Source organism: Meriones unguiculatus, chromosome X, assembly GCF_030254825.1.
Source record: "Meriones unguiculatus strain TT.TT164.6M chromosome X, Bangor_MerUng_6.1, whole genome shotgun sequence".
NCBI classification, from domain to species: Eukaryota; Metazoa; Chordata; class Mammalia; order Rodentia; family Muridae; genus Meriones; species Meriones unguiculatus.
In genome coordinates, this window is record NC_083369.1 from 9588868 (window position 1) to 9613652 (window position 24785).

The 24785-nt window shown below is 32.9% G+C and overlaps 1 protein-coding gene across 3 annotated transcripts in view; it reads left to right on the plus strand.

Moving 5' to 3' along the window:
• The window catches only part of Rps6ka6 (ribosomal protein S6 kinase A6), a 173116-nt gene that overhangs the window by 133682 nt on the left and 14649 nt on the right, over window positions 1-24785 (plus strand). For 2 of the 3 annotated variants that reach the window (XM_060374329.1, XM_060374331.1), the window contains 14 exons: window positions 1894-2000; window positions 2346-2383; window positions 4112-4254; window positions 5176-5246; window positions 5458-5546; window positions 6319-6377; window positions 11193-11295; window positions 11883-12013; window positions 12429-12551; window positions 13148-13237; window positions 14264-14422; window positions 16578-16739; window positions 21304-21380; window positions 24040-24157. In XM_060374329.1, the coding sequence (XP_060230312.1) occupies window positions 1894-2000; window positions 2346-2383; window positions 4112-4254; window positions 5176-5246; window positions 5458-5546; window positions 6319-6377; window positions 11193-11295; window positions 11883-12013; window positions 12429-12551; window positions 13148-13237; window positions 14264-14422; window positions 16578-16739; window positions 21304-21380; window positions 24040-24157 (1470 nt within the window). The remainder of the gene's footprint in view (window positions 1-1893; window positions 2001-2345; window positions 2384-4111; window positions 4255-5175; window positions 5247-5457; window positions 5547-6318; window positions 6378-11192; window positions 11296-11882; window positions 12014-12428; window positions 12552-13147; window positions 13238-14263; window positions 14423-16577; window positions 16740-21303; window positions 21381-24039; window positions 24158-24785) is intronic. The other variant, XM_060374330.1, reaches the window with a different exon arrangement.

A 24785-nucleotide genomic window follows, 5' to 3' on the forward strand; every position in this document is an offset into this window, starting at 1 on the left:
TTCTTAGAAATAGACTTGTAAAATTCATTTCAGTCCCCTACACAGAGATAGCCCATGGCAGCTCAGTCTCCAATTGGGCTCCCTAGTAAGGGAAACAGAGGCTGTCTCTGACATGAACTCAATACTGGCTCTTTGATCACCTCCCTCTGAGGCGGGAGCAGCCTTAGCAGGCCACAGAGGAAGACTATGTATAAGACAGTCCTGATGAGACCTGATTGGCTAGGCACAAATGTAAGGAGAGGAGGTCCTCTCACATCAGTAGACTGTGCAAGGGGCATGGGAAGTCCACTGCTAGGGGAGGTCCTCCTCCCTTTCTGTCTGACCCTAGCTTATCAGGTCTCAGCAGGACTAAGCCAAATTTCTTTAATGAAAACATAAGATTTCTAGAAATGGTTTTTTGTTCAATCTGAAAACCCCTGATAACTCTAAGATTTATGTGCAGTGGTTGAGTAGCTGCAAATGTGCACATAGAGTACACACTCAGCTGTCAATGAATAGATAGAAGCCTGTGCTAATACCTCCGTATAGTTGCACACTTATGTCCATTGAAATGACTGCGACTCTTAGAACAGTGTTCTTAGGTAAATATAACAGGTAATTAGTCTTATTTTAAAGGGTCAAAAACTCACATACAGAGGATTAAATGACATGTCTGATGTTGAACCTCGAATTCTGATTTTAATTTTCATTTGCTTTTCACTTTGTCTTAACATCTTTATTCTCCAACACACAATGATTGAGAAATCCAGTACTATTATATTCATAAACTTTACTTACAGGTGAGAAAAGGCCGGTCCCTTTTAGGTCAGATGTGAGCTTAAAATTCTGATGTAAGGGTTATTAATTTAATAACTTGTGGTAGCTTAGAAGCTTTGTATTAGGGGAACTAAAAAATGAAATTACTGAGAAGTGATAGGAGGTGGTAAAACAAAGAATAATAGAAATAATGAAAGTATGGGTGTTAAAACTAAATATCCCTAATATTTCAATTTCCCAGATGCTGTGTACCAGAATTACTATTGATATTATGAAAGTCATTAAAAATCCAAGTTCTGTGAAGTGCAGTTAATGTGTGATGATATACAAACAGCCTACATTTCAGGAAGAATTATATTTAAATTTCTAATATTTTTAAGAAGTATTTGGAAAGGGGCAGGGAGGAGATGAGGGAGGGAGGAAATGGGAGGGAATGAGGGAACGAGATACAGAGTTAATGAAATGTAACTAATAATAAAAAATAATAAATCAAGCAAAAAATATTTTTAAATAAATTTTTATTTTTTACATTTATTACATTTTATTTGCTTTATATCTCAGCTGTAGCCCCCTCCCTCATTTTCTCCCAATCCTACCTTCCCTCCCTCATCTCCTCCCATGACCCTCTCCAAGTCCACTGATAGGGGAGGTCCTCCTCTCCTTCCATCTGACCTTAGCTTATCAGTTCTCATCAGGACTGGCTGCGATGTCTTCCTTTGTGGCCTGGCAAGACTGCTCTTCCCTCAGGGCAGGTGGTCAAAAAGCTAGCCACTGTGTTCATGTCAGAGACAGTCCCTGTACCCCTTAATAAGGAACCCATTTGGATACTGAGATGCCATGGTTTACATCTGAGCAGGGGTTCTAGGTTGGAGTATCAGTCTCAGAAAAGACTCCTGTGCTCAGGTATTTTGGTTCGATTACTCTCCTTGTGGAGCTCCTGTCCTAAGACACTAATATCATTTATCTAGAAAAGTTTTCTGATATGCTAATATTTGTGTCAAGCAATTAAGATTTAACTATGTCTATTTTGTTATTATTTTCCCATACTTGTCTGTCTACTGTTTTTTTTTTTTAAGAAAGAAATTTGAAAGTATGTAATACAGAATAAAGATCAAATGATGAATTATTTTATTTTAGGTTCTTTTTACAGAAGAAGATGTGAAATTCTACCTTGCAGAATTGGCCTTGGCTTTGGATCATCTTCATCGTTTAGGAATTGTGTATCGAGACCTGAAGCCAGAGAAGTAAAGTTATATCCTCCATATTTTTCTAAGCTATCTATATTGATTTTGAAGATTTTATTATATTGACTTACTGTGTGTGTTTGTATGTGTGATATATACATATATTTATAATTTATTTAACTTAACTATATTTAAGCATATATCATTAAGCTTTTTTCAAGTATTTGAAATCCTGAATGAATGATACAGTTACATGAAATTTATTTGTACAAAATAATCTTTATAATACCCTTGTTTTAAATTAATAATTAAAAAATTTCTAGTGTGTCAAATAGTGACTAATTTTATATTTATGACTTTTATATAGTTAATTCCACAATATTTAATATGAATTTTGATTTGCAGCATCTTGCTTGATGAAATAGGACATATCAAGTTAACAGGTATGTAAATTTTCTTATTATACTAATAAGCCCATTTATTTTTTATTGTTCTAGTTCATATTTTTCTAAGTCTTTTTTGGTCTTCATTGAGTTGCATTTTGTGTATTTTGTGGACCAAAAGTTATTTAATGGTTACATAGTTTCAGTGTATTCTGAGTACATTTAAAAATTCTACAATAGAGGCACTATACTAATTAAAAAATATTTTAGTTAAAAATAGTAGATTTTAGTTTTAGTATAGACTGGAAGTAACCTTGATGTCTTTAAAAGGTTAATGAGTATTAACAAGCTATATGTAATTTCCATGTGCTGGGATACTGAGCAATCAAAGGATAGAACCATTGATTTCTCAATAATTTAAGTAGCTGACAAGGACATAATATTGAGTGGGTTATATTAACTCAAAAAGTTCCAAATATTTTCAGTACAGAGTAAATTCTATTTTTAAGTTTTGGAATGCTATAACCAAGCTAATGAAGAGGTGTTTTGTACTGAGAAGTTTGAACTGGTATAGTTTAAAGAAAAGTCACCCTAAATTAAGGAGTATTGATATATCCTTGTAAAAATAAAGGATCAAGCTGATAAGTGTAAACTGAAGTAATTGTATCAGGACGAGAGTACATACCTTCAAATACTTCAAACATATCTTATTCTATCTCTTTTATAGATAGGTTGAGAAAAGAACTTATAGTATTTCTGCCTTTGCCTTCCAAGTGCTGTAATTATAGGCATGCCTGTGTTTTATTTCTTTTTCTTCTTCTGTATACCATTCATTCAACTGACCTAATTTTCAAGACTATGTCTTATTATAATTTATTTTTAATATATTTTAAATGTTTTAAGAGAATGGATATAGTATATGAAGATTGAAATTATTCCTAAAGACACAACACAAACTTGAAAGAGCCTGGATTAATTAATCGAACAGCATAATTTTGGGTTTATATTTTTTTTAATTTTTAAAAAACAGGATGGGAGGGCATGAGGGACGGGGCTACGGCTGGGATACAAAGTAAATAACCTGTGATTAATATAAAAAATAAAAAATGTAACTAATAATAAAAATTACTTAAAAAAGAAGACAGGAATAATTTACATACTGTAAAACTTATTATTTTTATCCTGATGGTGACAGGCTGATTCTATTTTCCACTTTTATAGAGTGAAGGAAGTAATTTTAATGTCATATAACATTCAATTAAGTATATATTTCAAAATAGCTACAAAAGAATTTGAAGATTCCTAACACATAAAAATGTTTAAAAAATGAAAATGCTAATTACTGTAACTTAATCATTGCTTAATATACATTCATTTAATACTATACCTGTCAATAAATAGTATATGTCAATTATAAATGAAATGAAATTTTGAAAATAAATTCAATATGAAGTGATTACAATGCGTAGAGTAACCTTAAACATTTGTTGCTAAATTGAGAGAAGCCACTGTAAAAAGGTCATACACCATGATTCCAAGATGGCACACTGTGGAAGCAGAGCTTTTGGGGAAGTAGAAAGGAGCTGTGTTTTCCAGAAAATGAGGGAGGGGGGAATACATAAGGATGAATAGCTGGAGAACAGGATTTCCAGGATAATAAAACTGCTATGAATGTAAAACTGGTTATTAGATGTCAACATTTATTTTATTTTATTTTTTTTATTTTTTATTTTTTTGGTATTCCTATTTCTGGAGATTTTTAGCTACTTTTTTTGGTACCATTTACAGATTTTGGGCTTAGCAAAGAGTCAGTGGATCAAGAAAAGAAGGCCTACTCATTTTGTGGTACTGTGGAATATATGGCTCCTGAAGTAGTAAATAGACGAGGCCATTCTCAGAGTGCTGATTGGTGGTCATATGGTGTACTCATGGTAAGTTGTAAATGAGCAAGTAAGATCTTTAGTTTAGAACTTCCTTCTTCCCTAGCTACTTCTTTTTCTCTCTCCCTCTCTCCCTCCCTTCCTCCCTACCACTCTTCCTTCTTCCTTTATTTCCTTTCCTCCTCTCTCCCACTTTCTTTTCTTTTCTACTCCATCCCTTTTTTTCCCTTTTCTTCCTTTCTTCCTTTATTGGTTTTGTTTCTGCACTAAGGATTTAATTTAGGATCTTGTTCAAACTAGACAAGTGCTCAAAATTCTCACACTTAGACCTAGACAGGAATGCACCAGGACCCCTGGGCTTATCTCTAATTTTTTATTTCTATTTCTTAATTCTTTTCTTAATTTTGGTATTGGGGTTAGAAGGTATTTAGAATGGTAACTTTAAAGGTTGTCTTGGCATGAATAAATCCCAGATGCTTTCCAATTATTGTTTACTTTAAACAACCATATTTATAAAACCGCTTATTTTCAGGGAGCATTTATTGTTTGTTTTGTTTTGTTTTTTTCGAGACAGTGTTTCTCTGTTAGCCTTGGCTGTCCTGGAACTCACTCTTTAGACCAGGCTGTCCTACAACTCACAAGAATCTGCCTGTCTCTGCCTCCCCAAGTGCTGGGATTAAAGGGTGCACCACCGCGCCAGATTATTGGGGAGCATTTAGATTGAGACATTAGACATATTAGAAATAAAATAAAACTAGTTGGTTTCATCTGCTGCAGTTCAACTCTGTCAAACTCTACATTGAGATAGACATAGCAATGATATTCTTTAAGTGACCAATTTCTGATTGTCTTTTGAGCTACTGTCAACTGAATCCTGCTTGATTTAATAACCATAAATCTCTTTTTTTTAAAAAAAAACTAATTATATAATCTAGGTTGTAATAAATTGTGCTTATTTATTTTTTTTTCTAGTTTGAAATGCTTACTGGCACTTTACCATTTCAAGGTAAAGACAGAAATGAGACCATGAATATGATACTGAAGTAAGTAGAAAACTATTGTTTTATTTAGGGAAAAAAATTCTTGCCTCTAGTATTAAAATCTTTATATGGCTGTCAATAAAGACTTAAACCATTTTTACTATCTTTTTCTCTTCTAATATATAGGGGACTTACTAAAACTTTTAAATTAAGTTTGTGATTTATTGACTTATTGTGTCTAGATTTAAGTGTAATTTTCTACAATGTTTTTCAGAGCAAAACTTGGAATGCCACAATTTCTTAGTGCTGAAGCACAGAGTCTTTTAAGGATGTTATTCAAAAGGAATCCAGTCAATAGATTGGGTATTTCTCATCTTCTTTAACCTTTATAATAATGTACTACATAAACTAGCTAAGTAACTATGTCCTTATATCTTCTATTTTAAGTTTATATCTTCTAGTTTAAGTTTATTTAAGGTTGCTATGTATGTATTCTTTGAATAGTGAATTTTTAGTATTCTATATAATTTTTTTTCTTTTGATTAAAACAGAATACTTAGTGAAAATTTTGTTCAACGTGTAGTATTATGTACAATATAGGGTTTTCTTTTGAAAAATGCAGTTTATCTTTTATTGATAATCCTTTTAGGTGTCTGAGAATGATTATTTTGTCTATCCTAATATACTTCAAAGTTATGTTTTCAGACCAATTTTCAGAAGCCTTTTTCTAGATCCCGATATGATCCTTTTATCTATGTCTGGGTTAAGTTTAAAAGCTATTTTTCCCATTGTAACCTAGTATATGAATATGAGGTATGAGTAGAATTGTGAAAAAAATTACTTAATATTATACTAAATAGAAATTGTATTTGTGAAGCATTTTAGTTTTTAGTGTCTTATGTGGCCTTATACAGTTCAGTATATATATATATCAGTTTTTTTTTTTTAATTATAGATAAAGGAAAACAAGTTAATATGACACCAGACCAAAAAAAAAAAAACCATAGTTTTTTCCCTTAGTTCCTTGCTTACAACAAGGAACTAAGGGAAATCTGCAGTCATATTTGTATCTAATAGCATAAAGCTAAATAGCAAGAAAAAAGTTTATGCCATTAAAATCATTTCTATATTATAGGATCAGCAGGAGTTGAAGAAGTGAAAAGACATGCTTTTTTTGAATCTGTTGACTGGAATGTAAGTTGAATATAACTTTGTCAGTAAATAAGTTAAATTTATTTCCAGAAAATATAACTTGCAAAATTCATTAGAATCAATGGTATTTAGAGGCTTTGCTGATTAGCATAATCAATTTTTATTAAGTCTGTTATTTATGCTTATAAGTATTACATACATGGCAGTTCCTTTAGGTAAAAGATGTGTGGAAATACTTAGTAATTTTTGTTTGTCATTTGTTGTAACTGTTAAATATGATTAATGTTATACTTCCATTCTAGATGAGGAGAGGATGAGAAAGGGAATATGGGTAAGGCTGTAACAGATTCTTACAGGTAGTAATAACAGTAGTAAACCCAGGTATTATTTAATTTCAGATTGTTCATTGTTACATTTTAGGAAAAATTCAATTTAAGATAAAATATCTTACTACGGATACTTCTTTAAATTTGGAGATGATAAAAAAATAAAAACATTGAGAAATCAGGCCAAATTATTCATAAAGATTTTAATTTATATACCCCAGATTGATAAGCTCATCTTTGAACTCACTTTTCTAGTTCCTTAAAATATAGTAATATTATTAATTTGAAAATTCTATAATTTTTTTTAATTTTATTTTTCTTTTTAGTTACATTTTGTTAACTCTGTGTCCCAGCTGTATCCCGCTCCCTCATTCCCTCCCCAACCCCACACTCCCTCCCTGGTCTCCTCCCTGCCCCTTTCCAAGTCCACTGATAGGGGAGGACCTCCTCCCCTTTCATTTGACCCTGTTTTATCAGGTATCTTCAGGGCTGGCTACAAAGTCCTTCACTGTGGCCTAACAGGACTGCTCCTCCCCTGGGGGGGGGGTCAAAGAGCCTGCCCTTGAGATCCTGTTAGAAATAGTCCTTGTTCCCCTTACTTTGGAAAACTACTTGGTTACTGAGCTACCACGGACCACATCCGAGCAGAAGTTCTGGGTCATATCCATACATGGTCCTTGGTTGAGTGTCAGTCTCAGAAAAGACCCTGTGCCCGGATATATTTGGTCCTTGTAGAGCTCCTATCCTTTCCATATCATATTAACTCCCCTTCTTTCATATGATTCCCTATCCTTTCCATATCATATTAACTCCCCTTCTTTCATATGATTCCCTGCACTCTGCCGAGGGTTTGGTTATGAGTCTTAGTGTCTGCTTTGAAACACTGCTAGGTAGTCTTTCAGATGACTTTTGTGGTTGACTCCTGTCATACGTTCAATGCACATCCCATTTGTCTTTCTAAATGAGGATTGATCATCTTCGCCTGTGTCCACTTTCTTGATTATCTTCTTTAGGTGTGTAGATTTCATTATGTTTATCATATCTTGTAGGTCTATATAAGCGAGTATATACCATGTTTGTCTTTCTCCTTCTGGGATACTTCACTCAGAATGATCTTTTCTAGATCCCACCACTTGCCTGCAAATTTCATGATTTCCTCCTTTTTGGTTGCTGAGTAGTATTCCATTGTGTAAAACTACCACATTTTCTGTATCCATTCCTCCGTTGATGGACATCTGGGTTGTTTCCAAGTTCTGGCTATTACAAATAAAGCTGCTACAAACATGGTTGAACAAATGTCCTTGTTGTGTACTTGAACAAATTTTGGGTATATACCTAGGAGTGGTATAGCTGGGTCTTGAGGTAGCACTACTCCTAGTTGTCTGAGAAAGCGCCAGATTGACTTCCAAAGTGGTTGTACCAGTTTACATTCCCACCAGCAATGGAGGAGGGTTCCCCTTTCTCCAAAACCTCTCCCGCATGTGTTATCACTTGAGTTTTTCATCTTGGCCATTCTGATGGGTGTAAGGTGAAATCTCAGGGTCGTTTTGATTTGCATTTTCCTAATGGTTAATGAGGTTGAGCATTTCTATAATTTTTAAATAGAGGCGTTATTGGTATTATTTTTGTTAGTTGTTTCTACTATTAGTTTCAAATTTTCCAAATTCTTGTTTGATATTTTTCTCTCTTCAATCCATTAGTTGTTCAAATGTAAAATATTTGATTATCTTATATGTGTAGTTTCCAAAATTCATCTTGTTACTGGTTTCCAGTTTTATTGTACCATAAGGAAAAGGATACTTGATGTGATTTTAATTTTAAGTGCTTCCAAATCCATTGAGAATTGTTTTGTAACAGATTCTACTTTTTCTTTTTTTTTATTTTTTATTTTTCATCAATTACACTTTATTCATTCTCCATCCTCCCATAAGCCCCTCCCTCCTCCCCTCCCAATCCCGCTGAGATTCCTCCTCCCTCTGCATGCATGCCACTCCCCAAGTCCACTGATAGGGGAGGTTCTCCTCTCCTTTCTGATCTTAGTCTATCAGTTCACATCAAAAGTGGCTGCATTGTCCTCTACTATGGCCTGGTAAGGCTGCTCCCCCCCAGGGGGAGGTGATCAAAGAGCAGGCCAATCAGATTATGTCAGAGGCAGTCCCTCTTCACATTACTATGTAACCCAATTGGACTCTGAACTGCCCTGGGCTACATCTGTGCAGGGGTTTTGGGTTATCTCTATGAATAGTCCTTGGTTGGAGAATGAGTCTCTGGGAAGTTCCCTGTGTTCAAATTTTCTGGTTCTGTTACTCTCCTTGTGGAGACCCTGACCTCTCCAGCTCTTACTATTTCCCAGTTCTTACATAAAATTCCCTTCACTCTGCCCAACAGTTGCCCATCAGGCTCAGCATCTGCATTGAAAGTCTTCTTTTTCTTTTATTAAAAGTTTTATTATTGTTATTATTATTATTATTAAAGTTTATTTACTTTGTATCCCAGCTGTAGCCCCCTCTCTCATCCCCTTCCAATCCCACCCTCCCTCCCTCATCTCCTCCCATGCCCTCTCCAAGTCCACTGATAGGAGAGGACCTCCTCCCCTTCCATCTGACCCTAACTTATCAATGCTTATGACTTCAACTTTATTTTATCTGCTGCATGGTCACTCACACTTTGTTTTAAATTAAGAATTGGTATGAGTTATTTAACTCAGTGGCTTCACTTTCACTGTATACATGTTGTTAACAGTGAAATGGATCTGTTGTAAACAGCATGGAGTTTGTCTTCCTGCCTTTTTCCCTGAATGAGTCTTTGTTTTGTAATATTAGGTTGTTTGCAGATTCCAGCTATTATGAATAATGGTGCTATGAACATAGTTGAACAAATGTCCTTGTTGTATGGTTGAACATTTTTTCAGATATATGCCCAGGAATGGCATAGATGGGTCTTGAGGTAGCACTATTCCTTATTTTCTGAGAAAGCACCAGATTGATTTCCAAAGTGGTTGTACCAGTTTACATTCCCACCAGCAATGGACGAAGGTTCCCCTTTTTCCACATCCTCTCCAGCATGTGTTGTCACTGAATTTTTGATCTTAGCCATTCTGATGTGTGTAAGGTGAAATCTCAGGGTTTATATTTGCATTTCCTTGATGACTTAAGGACACTGAGCATTTCTTTGTTTCTCTGCCATTCTGTACTCCTCTGCAGAGAATTCTCTGTTTAGCTCTGTACCCCATTTTTAATTGGATTACATGGCTTGTTGCTGTTTAACTTCTTGAGTTCTTTATATATTATGGATATTAGCCCTCCTGTCAGATGTACGGCACTTGGTGAAGATCCTTTCTCAGTCAGTAGGCTATCATTTTTTTCTGTTTACAGTGTTCCTTGCTTTGCAGAACTTTTCAGTTTCATGTGTTCCCATTTATTGATTGTTGATCTTAGAGCCTGTGCTGTTGGTGTTCTGTTCAGGAAATTGTCTCCTGTGCCAATGAGTTCGAGGCTCTCCCCCAATTTTTCTTCTAACAGGTTTAGTGTGTATGATTTTATGTTGAGGTCTTTGATCCACTTGGACTTTAGTTTTGTGCAGGGCGATAAATATGGATTTATTTGCATTTTTCTACTTGTAGATATTCAATTAGGCCAACAGGCTCTAAAATCACTAGATTGATTTTTATTTTATCATTGTTGAAACTAGTTTGGTATGTGAATGGTTTTTCCACTTGGAGTGTTTATTGAGAGAAATTGTCAGAATATCTTATTTTGCGACAGTCTTGCTTACCCATACACAGTGTAGGAACTTAGATTATTAAATACAAAGATTATATTTAAAGTATCTTATATGGAAATAGATCATTTTATATGAAATATTTGTAAAAACAGTCTGATTGTTGATTATGTTAGTTATTTCAAAATGGTTACATTGTGATATGCTCTGTATGGTCATAGCTCTAGGGAGAATTTATTTTGATATCCAGAAGTGAACATCTTTATTTCTTTACAGTACAAGCTGTGACATCACTGTAATTTTATATATGTTCTCAGACTCCATTAGATTTTGGGTATTATGTTGTCTCAATTATAGAATTTGGCTACTGGTTATCTGAAGCCTGTTTAAATATTTCTAATGTTCTGATAGATTGTCAGTATCATCTGACAATATCTCTTACCAAGTACAAGTTGCATATCTCAAAAATTTAAGATTTTTCTAGCTGTTGTTTTTTTGTGTGCATGTATGCATGTGTATACATGCATATACATGGGGGGAAGTGAATGAATTTGAAGATAGATCTCAAGTAATATGAAATTCTTTTGTGTTTAATATATACCTTATTCATATACCTTGAAGATAATTTTATAAATTATTTTTAATGTGCCTGTGTTTTGGCTTCAGCTTGTCCACTTAGGTTGTCATGTTAACATTCAAAATATTTTAGATGTTAGAGCATTTGAATTTTAGATGTTGTACTAGGACTTCCTAACATATATTAATAATATTTTAAAATGTCAAATGATTTTTCATTACTCATTGCCTTTAGAAATTATATAAAAGAGAAGTTCAGCCTCCTTTTAGACCTGCTTCTGGAAAACCGGATGATACATTTTGTTTTGATCCTGAATTTACTGCCAAAACACCTAAAGGTAATACATATTTGTTTCTAATTAAAGCTTTTCTAGTAATTACTAAATAAATTAAACTTTTTCAGTAAAAAAAACTTTAAAATGTGCTTGTACAAAATTAGTTTGGTCTTTTTAAAAATGTAGATCCTATAACTAGTATTGTTACAATCTGTAATTAGGAAATACTGGTCACAGTAGTGTGGAGAAGGGTAAAAGATGGAAGTTTTTTCTGTTTTGTAAATTCCTTGACAGTCTAATAATTTTCTGGATAGTGGTACAAGGTTAGGTATGAGATATGCACTGGCTCAGTTTAGAATTTGAGCTAATTTACTTTTTTTTTTTACATCAGTTTCATATATTCCTTCAAGAAATATTGAATTTCTACTATGTGTTTAGTACGAGGATGCAGCAGTTATTAAACAAAAACTATTGAGCACTGTTGAGCACATAACACATGCCTACAAAGTGAAGAGAATCTTAATTATGAGTTACATTTATAGTGTGTCAAACTGTGACATATAATGGTTTTTGAACATATTTTAAAAATGCTGATACTGTAATTAGAAACGTCTGTGTAATTCTAGTAAAATATCACTTTCACATATTAGATTCTCCTGGTTTGCCGGCCAGTGCAAATGCTCATCAACTCTTCAAAGGATTCAGCTTTGTTGCGGCTTCTATTGCAGAAGACTATAAAATCACTCCTGTTACAAGTTCAAATGTCCTACCTATTGTCCAGGTAAATTCTTCATCATCACAATGTTTATTAATAGTGAATGTTTAATAGCTAGAAAAAGGTAATTATTAATGACTTCATTTACTTCTCTGTACAATTAAGTTAAAGGTGTTTTTGGTTTGGGAGAGTGCAGGTGTCAATTAATTTCATTTATTTTAGCTTTAACAATTCCTGCTTTAGCAAGGAATTTTTGGAGTGATTTATAAATTAGTCAGCTTATCACATTGTTTTGGGGTTTTAGAAAACCTGCAATACAGAGAGTTGTTTCAAAATTTATTTACACAATTTTTAAATATGGGTAAAACTTCTAGAATTTAAAACAATTTAACCTTTTAGGTATATGGTTATTTAGTACTAAATAATGAAGAAAATATAGAATTACTTCATTTTCATTAGTATTTAATTTTTTAATAAACAGATAAATGGAAATGCTGCTCAATTTAGCGAAGTCTATGACTTGAAAGAGGATATTGGTGTTGGTTCATATTCTGTGTGCAAGCGATGCATACACTCAGTTTCCAACATGGAATTTGCAGTCAAGGTATTGTTTCTGAGCCTTATTAATTAATGTATGTATTTGTATTACAGATTAGCTTATATGCAGTTTTACTAGAACAATAAATAAGATGGTGAGAGAAAAGGTTGTGATTTAATGTTTTCATTTGTAATTTTGCAGAAATAGCATTATTTTGTTACTTTTTGGGTTTTTTCTTTTTGACTAATCTTTAAGATAGTATATTAAGATTAAGCAAATATAAAATTTGCATATTATTATTTAGTATAGTCTCAGTTAAAGCTTTTCTGTTAAATTTCCATTGTAAGAAATTTTTAAATGTTAAAGCAATTGGGGAATGATATTCTTGAATTATTAATAATATAATCTTATTGAGTGTTGGTATGGTAACACATGCATGTAATCCCAGCACTTAAAAGTACAGGGATTGTCATATGTTTGAAGCCAGACTGGGCTATATGATGAGTTGTAGCACACCTTGGGCCACACATCACAATCCATTTTAAATCAGTAACAGCAAAATGCTTGATATAGAGATAGGTATACATGGAAGCTATTTCTTTCTACTTACAAAAGGAAAATCATTTGACTGTTTTTGAGAATTTTCTCCATTTATATCTTAGATCATTGATAAAAATAAGCGAGACCCCTCAGAAGAAATTGAAATTCTGATGCGTTATGGACAACATCCCAACATTATTACTTTAAAGGATGTAAGTATTCTAAAATCTAAGTGTTAATTAAGTTAGTTATGTTATGGACTAGTTCTTTATAGCTGTGGTATTTTTAGTGCTGTGCCCCCGAATCTCAATTTGCTCTGTTGACTCTCCAGTAATTCTATATATGTTGTGTTAAAGATTTCAGTAAAGAATGATGATTGTTGATAAAAGAGTATCCTAACAATCTGAATATATCATGATAATTAACTCAGTGATGTTGCAACTAGAAATATTTTTCACTCCTATAAATATAAATGAAATTGATTCTGGAAAATATACTTTCTTGATTACAGAGAATAGGCTATAGAATTATGGCTCATTCCTTGAATGAAATAGTATTAGTCTCCAGATGTATAAAAGAAACATGTTAACACATACATTGATGTATATCACTGAATAATGAATTTTTATTAAAAAATAAGTTCATTTTTATGAATATGCAAAATATTAACCATCGTGATCAATTTGTTTCAGATAATATATATTTGATTTGTTATATTTAAACAGCAGTGTGTGCATGTGTATGTATATATAGCTACGTATGTATATATGTAGATATAAATGTATCACATACTTAGTACAAATGTTTTTCTTATCTATTTCTTTTAATATACTATTTGAATTTAACATGTGTTTATGATAGCATACTAATAATGAGTGATAAATGCTATGTATACTATCACAAAGATGGTTACTGTTGAAGAAATACTTGTAATATAATGAAAATAATTTATACATGTTATTTGAAAGGTACAGAGTTCTACTCTTTTATTTATGTGGTCTGATGAACTCTAACCTCCAACTTCTAAAACTCCATATTATCAATCTCTGTGTTTGATGTGAGCTTATAGAACTTCATAGGAGATTATCCATTTCATCCTGCATTACAGCCTGTACTACATTAACAAGAAAGAAATGATGAATGTGCTTTGAGTCTAGAGTTTCTCTGACAAAGCAAATATAACTTAAGTTAGGATAATGATTGTAAGTAATAAAATTATAAAACACATTCCTTTTTAGGTCTTTGATGATGGGAAATATGTGTACCTTGTTACGGATTTGATGAAAGGAGGAGAATTGTTGGATCGTATTCTCAAACAAAAATGTTTCTCAGAACAGGAAGCTAGTGCTGTACTGTATGTAATAACGAAGACCGTTGAGTATCTTCATTGTCAAGGAGTAAGATACAGTTGAATTCTTCCTTCAGTTATGGGGCCTAGCTTGTATTTCTTTAGAGGATAGCCTTATAAAACTCAGTGGCCTTGTGAAGTTTATAGGAAGCAGTTTGAACTATGTATCTACCTAAACTTTTTTCTTGAAATTATCAAGCCTAATCAAATGTTAAACTAAAACATAAAAAAAAAAAAAATGAAGCAGGGCATGGTGGCTTGCACATGAAATTTCAGCACATGGATGACCAAGGCAAAAAGTTTACTAAAATTTGAGGCCAGCCTAATCTACATAGTGAGTACCAGGCAAGCCATTTTTTTTTTTCAAAAAGCAAATGAAAATATTCACAAAAATATCAAATATTGTAAGTACTATATTCTAATACCAAAAAGATTATATATTGGCTCTCACCAACTGTTCCTAAATACAACAGTAAATTTTTTTCTAAACATTTGAAATGTCAATATGTTAAATTTTGTGGAGAACACTTGTTTACGTTTGTCAGTTCATACATAAGGAAGATGAAATTAAATAAAAAATCAACCTATAGATATATATGTATACTTTATGTACATATTTATATATGTGTATTTTAAAAATTAGGCAGTAACTTAAAAGTTTTAGAGTATATCATTTGCAATTGAACAATACCTATGAAATATAAATACTGAAAATTACAATTCAGAATTAATCAATAGAAATTATGTTAAGTCCCACTTGTAAGTAATAAAGTAATAATGGTGTATGTAACTTTAGCATAAGGCTTTAGTGATTGGAAATAAATTGCATAATACTAAAGGAATACAGTTATTCTACTATAATTTAATTCGTCAAACTCTTTGAAAGCATTGGAAAAGATAACCAGAATTTTTTTTGTAAGACATAATAAACCAGAATTATTGTAGTACAATATGATAAACATCTATTGTTCGATTTATTTCTTCATAAGTCTTGTTTTTAGGCAACTTAAATAACAGACATTTTGAATATTTGTACATGACAGGCTTTGTAAGTAAAAGGCATTACAGATTCAAATACTGAGTAAGAGTTTTGCCCTTATCCATAAAGAACATACATTGTTGTTCATTGATAAATAGAAAATATAGAGACATCAGAGCTGGTACAGCAAACTAGGAATCTTCAGTTCAAATTCAGCCAGTATTACCCTGTAATCAAATAATAACCACTGGAGAATAGTAAGAGAATATAAATATATTCATAATTTTATATCACCATAGGATACAATCTCTATGTATGCTAAAATTAGATTGAATCAGTAGAAGCAGAAAAATAATCACATGAATTTTAACAATTTTATCCATTTATTTGGTCCTTCTTCATTCTTTCTATTTTTCTAATGAGTTTACATTTTTTTTCTTGAGAGTCCATGCATTATAAACATGTTTTATTTCTTTGAGAATATTTATTATAACCACTTAAAACTGTAGAAATTCTAACTTGGTTCATCTGCAAATCAAAACTTGATTTTTTTTTTTCTTCTGGCTGTATTTTACTTGTCTTGTTTGTGTAAATCAGATAGTTTAATATTGTATCCTCTGATGATAAAGAGTTATGAAGAAAATTATATTGTGTTGCTGTTCTTCAGTGGTTATTACTTTCTTTTAAGTGGGCCTGAACTGAAAATTCCCTGTTGTACTACCTCTGATGGCTTCATACTCTATTTTCATATAAAGTTCAAACTGTTTCCAAACACTTTTGTTTTATGTGCCAGGTCTTGTTCTTTGCTTTATAATATTCAATGCTTTGTTTATGTGCTTTTCCACTATCTCTGCTCTTCTCAGACAGAAAAACGACTTTTTTTTCAAATGAAAATCCACTATCCTTGTGCATAATAGAAACTGCTCTTAATTCTTGGGTAAAAACCACAGATGTAGATGGGAATCTACCCATAACTTTGTTTTTTCCTTCAAGCCAATGTGTGTTCCTCATTAGTTTCTGTCTGCTTTTCTAAATTCTCTTGGACATACATTCTCTTAACTTTTTTATTTTGTGTAAATTGTTGGAATGGGTGTGGGGCTCTGGGTAAGACCATTATTTCTAAACGTAGAGCCAGGAAAAAAAATGAGATTTTCCTATAAATTTATGAAGTTTTTAACAGTCTTTTAGTTTTGTGAAAATGATACTGTTTTCTTTTATGTTCAAGGTCGTTCATCGTGATCTTAAGCCCAGTAATATCTTGTACATGGATGAGTCAGCCAATGCAGATTCAATTAAGATCTGTGATTTTGGGTTTGCAAAGCAGCTTCGAGGTGAAAATGGACTTCTGTTAACTCCGTGCTACACTGCAAACTTTGTAGCACCTGAGGTATTCTTTAAGTTTCCAATTTACCTTTCATTGTTTTCCTTCAATTAAGTCTAAATGATGTCAACTATATTAGTGAAGACAGGTAAAAGCAGAGTTGTCTTCCTTCACAACTATAAAGCTCTTTTATAATTTTGAATTATAATAATTGGTGTTATAAAGAGTCGGATCATTACTAGCACCTAAAACAAACATTTTATAATCAGAGTAATCTGTTCTATTAGACTGCATACTAATATAGAAATCATATGATTTCAAAACAGGGTTTCACTGTATAACTCTGACTGTTACTATAGTTGGAATACACACTAAGTCTTTATTTCTCTCCTGATGGCTGCGGTTACAGACATGTGTCACCATGCTTTTCTGAGACTCATACATTTTAGGACTGAGATATAGCTTTAGATTGCCTTAGAAGGTGTTTTTGCTTAGAAACTTTTTTCCTGAATAATCATTCACTGTTCCTTGGGGAAGAATAGTCAGAAAAGATGAGGCTAGAAAAGTTTAGGAATACAGATTACATTTTGGGAAGCTCTTACCAGTACCTCCTGAGGCAGGGAAGACAATGTTGGTGAAAAATCAATCAGGATTGCATTGGCTACCTAAAGTTCTTTAAAATATTTGTTTGTAAGTCAGGATTTTTTCTTAACATGTTATAGATTTTGATAACCCATGGCAGTTATTGCATATTAATCAAAATATCTACAACTCTCATTTTTAGAAATTGAATTTGCCAAACCCAAAGAAGTGTAATAAAATCATATGGAAGTAAATTCTTATCTCACATATGTATTTTATATTTTCTATCAAATAATTGATCATTTAAGCAGATATTATATATATGTACTATCTATAAATCTGTATTTTAAATTAGCTGTTTGCAAAATTATTTTCCTATAATGAAAATGAATGTGTCCCAAAATCACACTAAAAAAAAAAAAAAAAAGAAGCAGTTAAAATGAATAAGCACAGTGTGTGTCTGTTTAGATTAATGGTTAGGTAAACATTTACGATTAATAGTTAGGCAGTCACTCCAAAGGGGTGTTTTACAACTACAACACAGTACACTGCTGCTATTTAATCCCGCTCCCATTGCAGTAAGAAATTGTGTTTATTGCCAGAGTGAATATTTTCAGGTGGGTATGTGGAGGCTGTTTCTCCATAACTGGCACTTGAACTACCTTTGGCTTGCACTTGTGTATTTTCAGTGCTTTGAAATAGTTTATCGAGTGCCGAAAACCCTGCCAAAAGTTCGTAAATATTTCTAAATTGTTATAAATGAAATATATTTTTCTTTAAAAAAATCAGATCTCTCCAAATATAGTATGGAACTATATACAAGATATTCTATTTTAAAAAGGAATCATAAAGACTGAAGAAGCTGTGCAAGTGCGTTAAATAATAGAATTTATAGCGCTGTACTTTCATTATTTCATCACAGTACATAAAGAACCCTGTTTTTCTAAGAAAAATTGCTGGTTATTACAATTTTATCATAACAATAAAGAATGTTCACTCAGCTTTTGGGTATCAATCACTTCAGTCAACCTCATGTTTTACTTTATAGATATTTATTTCTTTATACTTATTTAACAAAAATTAAAATATATCCTCAGTTACTATATACATAAAACCATGAATATTATATTACTGATTGATAGTAAATGTCTAATGAAGCCTTAGAATGTTCTTGAATTAATGGCAGTTATAATAAACCTGAAGAATGATATATTCACAGCCTCTGATAAGGTAATTTTGAAATTACCTTGCTTTCCTCTGGCCCTGTGCTATCATGTTTTATGTCAAAAATTTAAATTACACTTCAGTGTAAAGGGGATGAGAAATTCTATATGTTTATTACTTTTTGAAGACTTGCAAAGCCAATTGAAAAAGAAGGTTGTCGAGTTAACTTTAATTGTGACTTTTATTTTTCTAAAATGATCTTGATCCAAATGAAGAGATATAAAATGGGGGCTGAATAGATCCTAATTCATTAATTCTTCCATCATGCCTTGTTTAATTTTGGTTTCATATTGTAATTATTGTAGGACGTTAAATTCCAATTATAGAACAAAAATTATTCTTTTATTGTCATCTCTTTTACTCACACAGAATGTGTTTATATGTATAAGAAATTAGAAAAAAGTTATATGATCATCCATAACATTATGACATTTACTGCACAGCTATGCTGTTCTTGTAACTTAGAGAAGTTATGGAGATAATGAAGCATTTGTTGTTAATTTCTTCCTTCCTTTTCTTTCCTTTTTCCTTTTCCTTTTCCTTTCCCTTCTTTCTCTTTCCCTTTCTCTTTTTCCCTTTCCCTTTCCCTTTTTCTCTTCCATTCCCTTCCCTTTCCTTTTCCCTTCCCTTCCCTCTTCCTTCTTCCCTCTTCCCTCTTCCCTTTTCCCTCTTCTTCCCTCTTCTTCCCTCTTCTCTCTTCCTTTCTCTTCCTCCCTCTTCTTCCTTCTCTTCTTCCTTCTCTTCTTCTTCCCTCTTCCTTTTCTTCCCTCTTCCCTCTCTTCCCTCTTCCCTCTCACCCCTTCCCTCTTCTTCCCTCTTCCCTCTCACCCCTTCCTTTCCCCTTCTTCTCCCTTCCCCTTCCTTCCCCCTTCCCTTTTCCCTTCTCCCTCCTCCCTCCTTTTTCCTTTTCCTTTCCTTCTTTCCTTTTTCCTTTCCTTTCCTTTTTGCTTTCTTTTCTTTCCTTTCCTTTTTCCTTTCCTTTCCTTTTTCCTTTCTTTTCTTTCTTTTTCTTTTTTTTTTTGGGGGGGTGGCTTCCCAAGTATGTAGGGCAACAGATACAAACTACTGTTGCTACTCTAGTTGGTGGCATGATACTGGAGAGCAGAGCCTAAAAAATGAGGATGGCTAAAGTCTCAAACAATAGCCAACTTCATTCAGACCATCAGACAATCTATATTCAGAGGGTTAAGCTAGGTCAAATGAGGGAAGGTCACATGATTTTAGGCTTTATACAACCACAAGGACAACCTGTGCTTGGAAACATTATTCAGTATAATAATGTATGGTAAGATGATTGATAATCTTAAATAAACCCAAAAGCACATTTCAAGAATAACACATGTTACAGAGAAAAACAGGTTACAAGACTTTTGCCTTGTTCTTTGGAGTTATTGCACAAGTTCTCAGAATTCTCCTCATGCAGCTTCATTCCTGGACCATGCTCTGACAAACCACCACTTCTGGTAAGGCTGTGAGAGTACAAATATAAACAGGACAAACTGGGTAAACAAGGGATGCCTAGAACTGTGAGAGGTGATGAGAAATGAGGACAAATAAGAATAAAAACAGTGCTATATAGCTTTAGGTTGCACCTTATTAGGGTTTTGTAGTCCAGTCTTACATAGCCTATCAATTTTACATATGTGTTCTTTGTTGTTCTAAGACAACGTCTCATATAGTCAAAGCTGGCTTTGGATTTGATATTTACATAGCTAAGACTGCCCTTGTACTTCTGATCTTTTTGTCTGTACCTGATTGCCAGGATTACAAATATGCACCACCATGCGTAAACACATGTGTATTTCTATAAATACATTTGAGTATAAATATATTTTATAGGAATTAGAAATATATTTTAAGCAAGTTAATTATTGTTTATGTCTGATAATTTGAAAGCCAGGACTAATATTTTTAACCTTTTAGATGAAAAGTCCACATTAATATTTATGCAGTCTCCAGCGATAATGAATTAATATTTTTGTTTCTATGCCTATAGGTTTTAACAGTGTACTTTAAATTTTATCTTTTCTTTAATTTTAAAAAATTACATTAATTTGTTTATTTTATATGTTTATGTGCATGAGGGGAATGTGCATGCCAAGGCATACATGTGGCGGTCAGAGGACTCAGGATCAAACTCAGGTCATAAGACCTGGCAGCAAGCACCTTGGCCTATTGAGCTATCTAACTGTACCCTCATTCCTTTATTTTTCTAGTAAATGCCGTTGAGAAATTTATGAGAGAAATCTCACATTAATTTATAGTAAAAATACTGTTTGATTTTTTTAATATTAGCCCCCAAACAAAAGTAGTTACACAATTATTGTATAAATATATTGCCTTTTTAAAGCTAGCAGACTTGTTTCTCAAACAAATTTTTCTGTTATCTTGTTTTACCATTTTTATTACAAATTTATGCCCACATTACATAGAAATAAATCCTAACTGGAGTAATAGTTGTAAATAACATGTAGTCCTTTTAGAAAATATGCATATACACACACAACACTAGCAAAGAGTTATCTCAGATCTGATGAATTCCCAGTCCTCGAGAGGTAGAAGGAAGATGATTTCAACAAGTTTAAGGCCAACATTGACTATAATGAGTCCTTGGGCATGCTGGGCTATAGAAGAAAACATTGCTCAGTTTAAAGTAACCCCAGTGTATGCAGTATTTGCACATTGAAAGATATTTTACCTTTGCCCTTCAGTGTACATTATATTTTTAATGAAATTATTAAAATTAAATCAGTGATCCGGTATATAAAAAAATCTTAGGTTATAAAGTAAGTAATATTTCATACCACGAGTATTTTTTTCATAGGTTCTCACTCAACAGGGATATGATGCCGCTTGTGATATTTGGAGCCTAGGAGTCCTTTTTTACACTATGTTGGCTGGGTAAGATATTTACAAACTCTTGATATTTGAACTTTATGTCCATCTAGAAGGAATACAGAAGAAAAATAATGTTTAAAACAATCCATTAATGTTTTAAAACTCATAGTTTGTATTTGTAAAATGAGAAAATACAAAAAATAGAAACGCTTTTATGTAGAATAAGCATTTAAAAATAAAAAAAAATAGTTTTACCTTAAGTGCTTTACTTTTTAATGGCATCGCTAAACTATAGTAGTGTTGTATATTTTAATAGGAACTTGTCCACTGAATTCTGTTAATATTAAGTTAATGTTATTTTTTTTAAAGAATTTAATTCTGGTTCTTGGGAAGAGATGCAGTAATATGATTGATAACAAATATAAACATAATACTAAACAATATTAAAGTAGAGAACCATGCATATATGTGTCCACCGTTAATAGGATGAGAATAAGCTCAAACAGATGTGATAACAATTAGACTATATTAATGTTTGTAATTTATGATTAATGAAAATGATAGTTTGCTCTTAATAGTGAGTAACACTTTTTAAAGTGAATATGTATGACTGTATAAATTATTACGATCAAAATAAAATGAAAAAGTTTCTGGCTAATATGAATAAAGCTGCTATGAACATGGCTGAGCAAATGTCCTTGTTGTATACTTGAGCATCTTTTGGATACATGCCTAGCAGTGGTATATCTGGATCTTGAGCTAGCACTATTCCTAATTTTCTGACAAAGCGCCAGATTGATTTCCAAAGTGGTTGTACAAGTTTCCATTCCCACCAGAAATGGAGGAGAGTTCCCCTTTCTCCATATCCTTTCCAGCATGTGTTGTCGCTTGAGTTTTTATTTTAGCTGTTCAAGGAGCCTACCACAGAGGGCCTCTGAAAGACTACCCAGCAGGGTATCGAAGCAGATGTTGAGATTCATAGCCAAACTTTAGGAAGACTGCAGGGAATCTTATGGAAGAAGGAGGTAGAAAGACCTGGAGGGGACAGGAGTTCCACAAGGAGACAAACAGAACCAAAGAATCTGGGCATAAGGGTCTTCTCTAAGACTGATACTCCAGTCAAGACCGTGCATGAGGATAACTTAGAACCTCTGCTCAGTTGTAGCCATGGCAGCTCAATCTCCAAATGGATTCCCTAGTAAGGGGAAGAGGGACTGTCTCTGTCATGAACTCAGTGGCTGGCTCTTTGACCAGCTCCCCCTGGGGGGGGGAGGGTAGGAGCTTTCCCAGGCCACAGAGGAAGACAGTGCAACCAGTCTTCTTTTTTTTAATTTTAATTTTTACATTAGTTATATTTTATATGCTTTGTATTCCACTGTAGCCCTATCTCTCATTCCCTCCCAACCCCATCCTCCCTCATCTCCTCCTATGCCCCTCTCCAATCCCACTGATAGGGGAGGTCTTCTCCCCCTTCCATCTGACCCACTAGTCTTGATGAGACCTGATAGGCTAGGGTCAGATAGAAAGGGAGGAGGACCTTCCCTATCAGTGGACTAGGGAAGGGGCATAGGAGGAGAAGGAGAGAGGGTGGGACTGGGAGGAGAAAAGAGAGGGGGCTACAGCTAGGATATAAAATGAATAAATAAATAAAAATAAAAAATAAAAAAAGAAATGGAGAAAAGTTGAACAATTAACTAGTAGCTATTAGATAATTAGGTATGGCATTTTAAGTATTTAATACAACTGCTATATGAAAAATTAAATATTAATAGAATAAAGTGATGTTAAACTGTTAATTTATTCTATTTAATTGTATAGGTCAGTATTTTAAATATTACAAGCCCTTATAAAATGGTAATCCTAGCAGATATAATCAGTATAATAGGTTTCAGAACATGGGGTGTAATTTCTTACTTTCTACTTTCAAATATTTGTTTTATGCCTAAACAAGAAATTTTTACATGTAAGTATATGTTTGATGTTATGTAAACCTAATTGTTAGATGAAGGGATTTAACATTACTGCATAGAGCTATCTTCTCATACTTTTAGCCATAAATTGGCCTACCAATTCCCACGTATGAAGGAATTTCAGTTACATCTAAAGAAGTGGAACAAAAGTGATCACTTTTTGTCCATTAATTTTTAAAATTCATTTTAAATTTTGAATTTATTTTCAAAACCTGAATAATTATATGTTCATATTTCGGTAGCTGAAGTTTTTATTGCATTAAAATAAATATTGAATATATTTGTCTTTCATAGATATTAACTGAAAATTGTGACTTGTTTTCAGTAGTCACATTCATAAAAATAAAATGTTAGTGAATAAGCTGTAGTACAGCCAATATATTATAAATAACATAGCAATTAAAACTTCATAGTAGATGTATTTCCTTGCTAACTTATGCCTAGCAAAATAGAATATATGTGTTTTAGCATGCTCTCACTACAACACTGTATATTTATATAAAAATCAACCCTAAGTTTGCATTTATTAACTGACCAAAAAAGTGAAGAAGTAATTAGTAGGGTTCGTTATTACATTGACTAATGTATTGGGATTCAATTCATTCCATGGGATATGTACTTTCATATTAATAGTAAAGGGGAATATTAGATAATGTTCTTGGCTGTTTTTTATATTTGTATTTAGACTTACAGTCATCACTTATAAAGTGTACTTTCCTTCTCTTGTTTACCAAAATTTTTTTTATTAACAGCTACACTCCATTTTCCAATGGACCCAATGATACTCCTGAGGAAATACTCCTGCGCATTGGCAATGGGAAGTTCTCTTTGAGTGGTGGAAACTGGGACAATATTTCAGATGAAGCAAAGGTAAAAATCATAAATATGTTTGGTTTTATTTTGTTCATATTAAATTATTAAAATCCAGAAGTTATATCCCAATGTGTGTTGTATAATTACTTCTATTTCCCTTATCATTTGTCCAACCTCTCCCATGTAACCCACTTTTCTCTCTTTCAAATTCATGGCCTCTTTATTTAATGGGTGGTTTTAGTTGTTGGGGGGTTTGTGTGTGTGTGTGTGTTTGTGTGTTTGCACCTGTGTCAACCCACTTAGTCTGTTTAGTGTTAGCTTTGTGTATAGTGTTACCTGTATGTATATATTTTCAGAGCTGGCCATCTGGTATTGGATAGGGAATAGGTGTATTCTTCTGTGGGGGAGAATATTTCTCTTGCTCTAACTATTCTCTTGTTACCTGTAATTCTAGGTACAAAGGGTAAAGTTCTTGTGAGCTTTTCCCCTTCCTATGTTATAGAAGTGTCTGTTGGTAGTGTTCTCATTCAGCACATATTTAGAGATCCATGTTGGTGAGATTTTATGGGTGTAGCTTATGTTATACATCACATATACCAAATGAACATAAGTAGAAATATTTCATCAAAACTGAAAGCTTATAAGTTGTTAATGTAACCCTACCTGACCTTATATTCATAGAGAT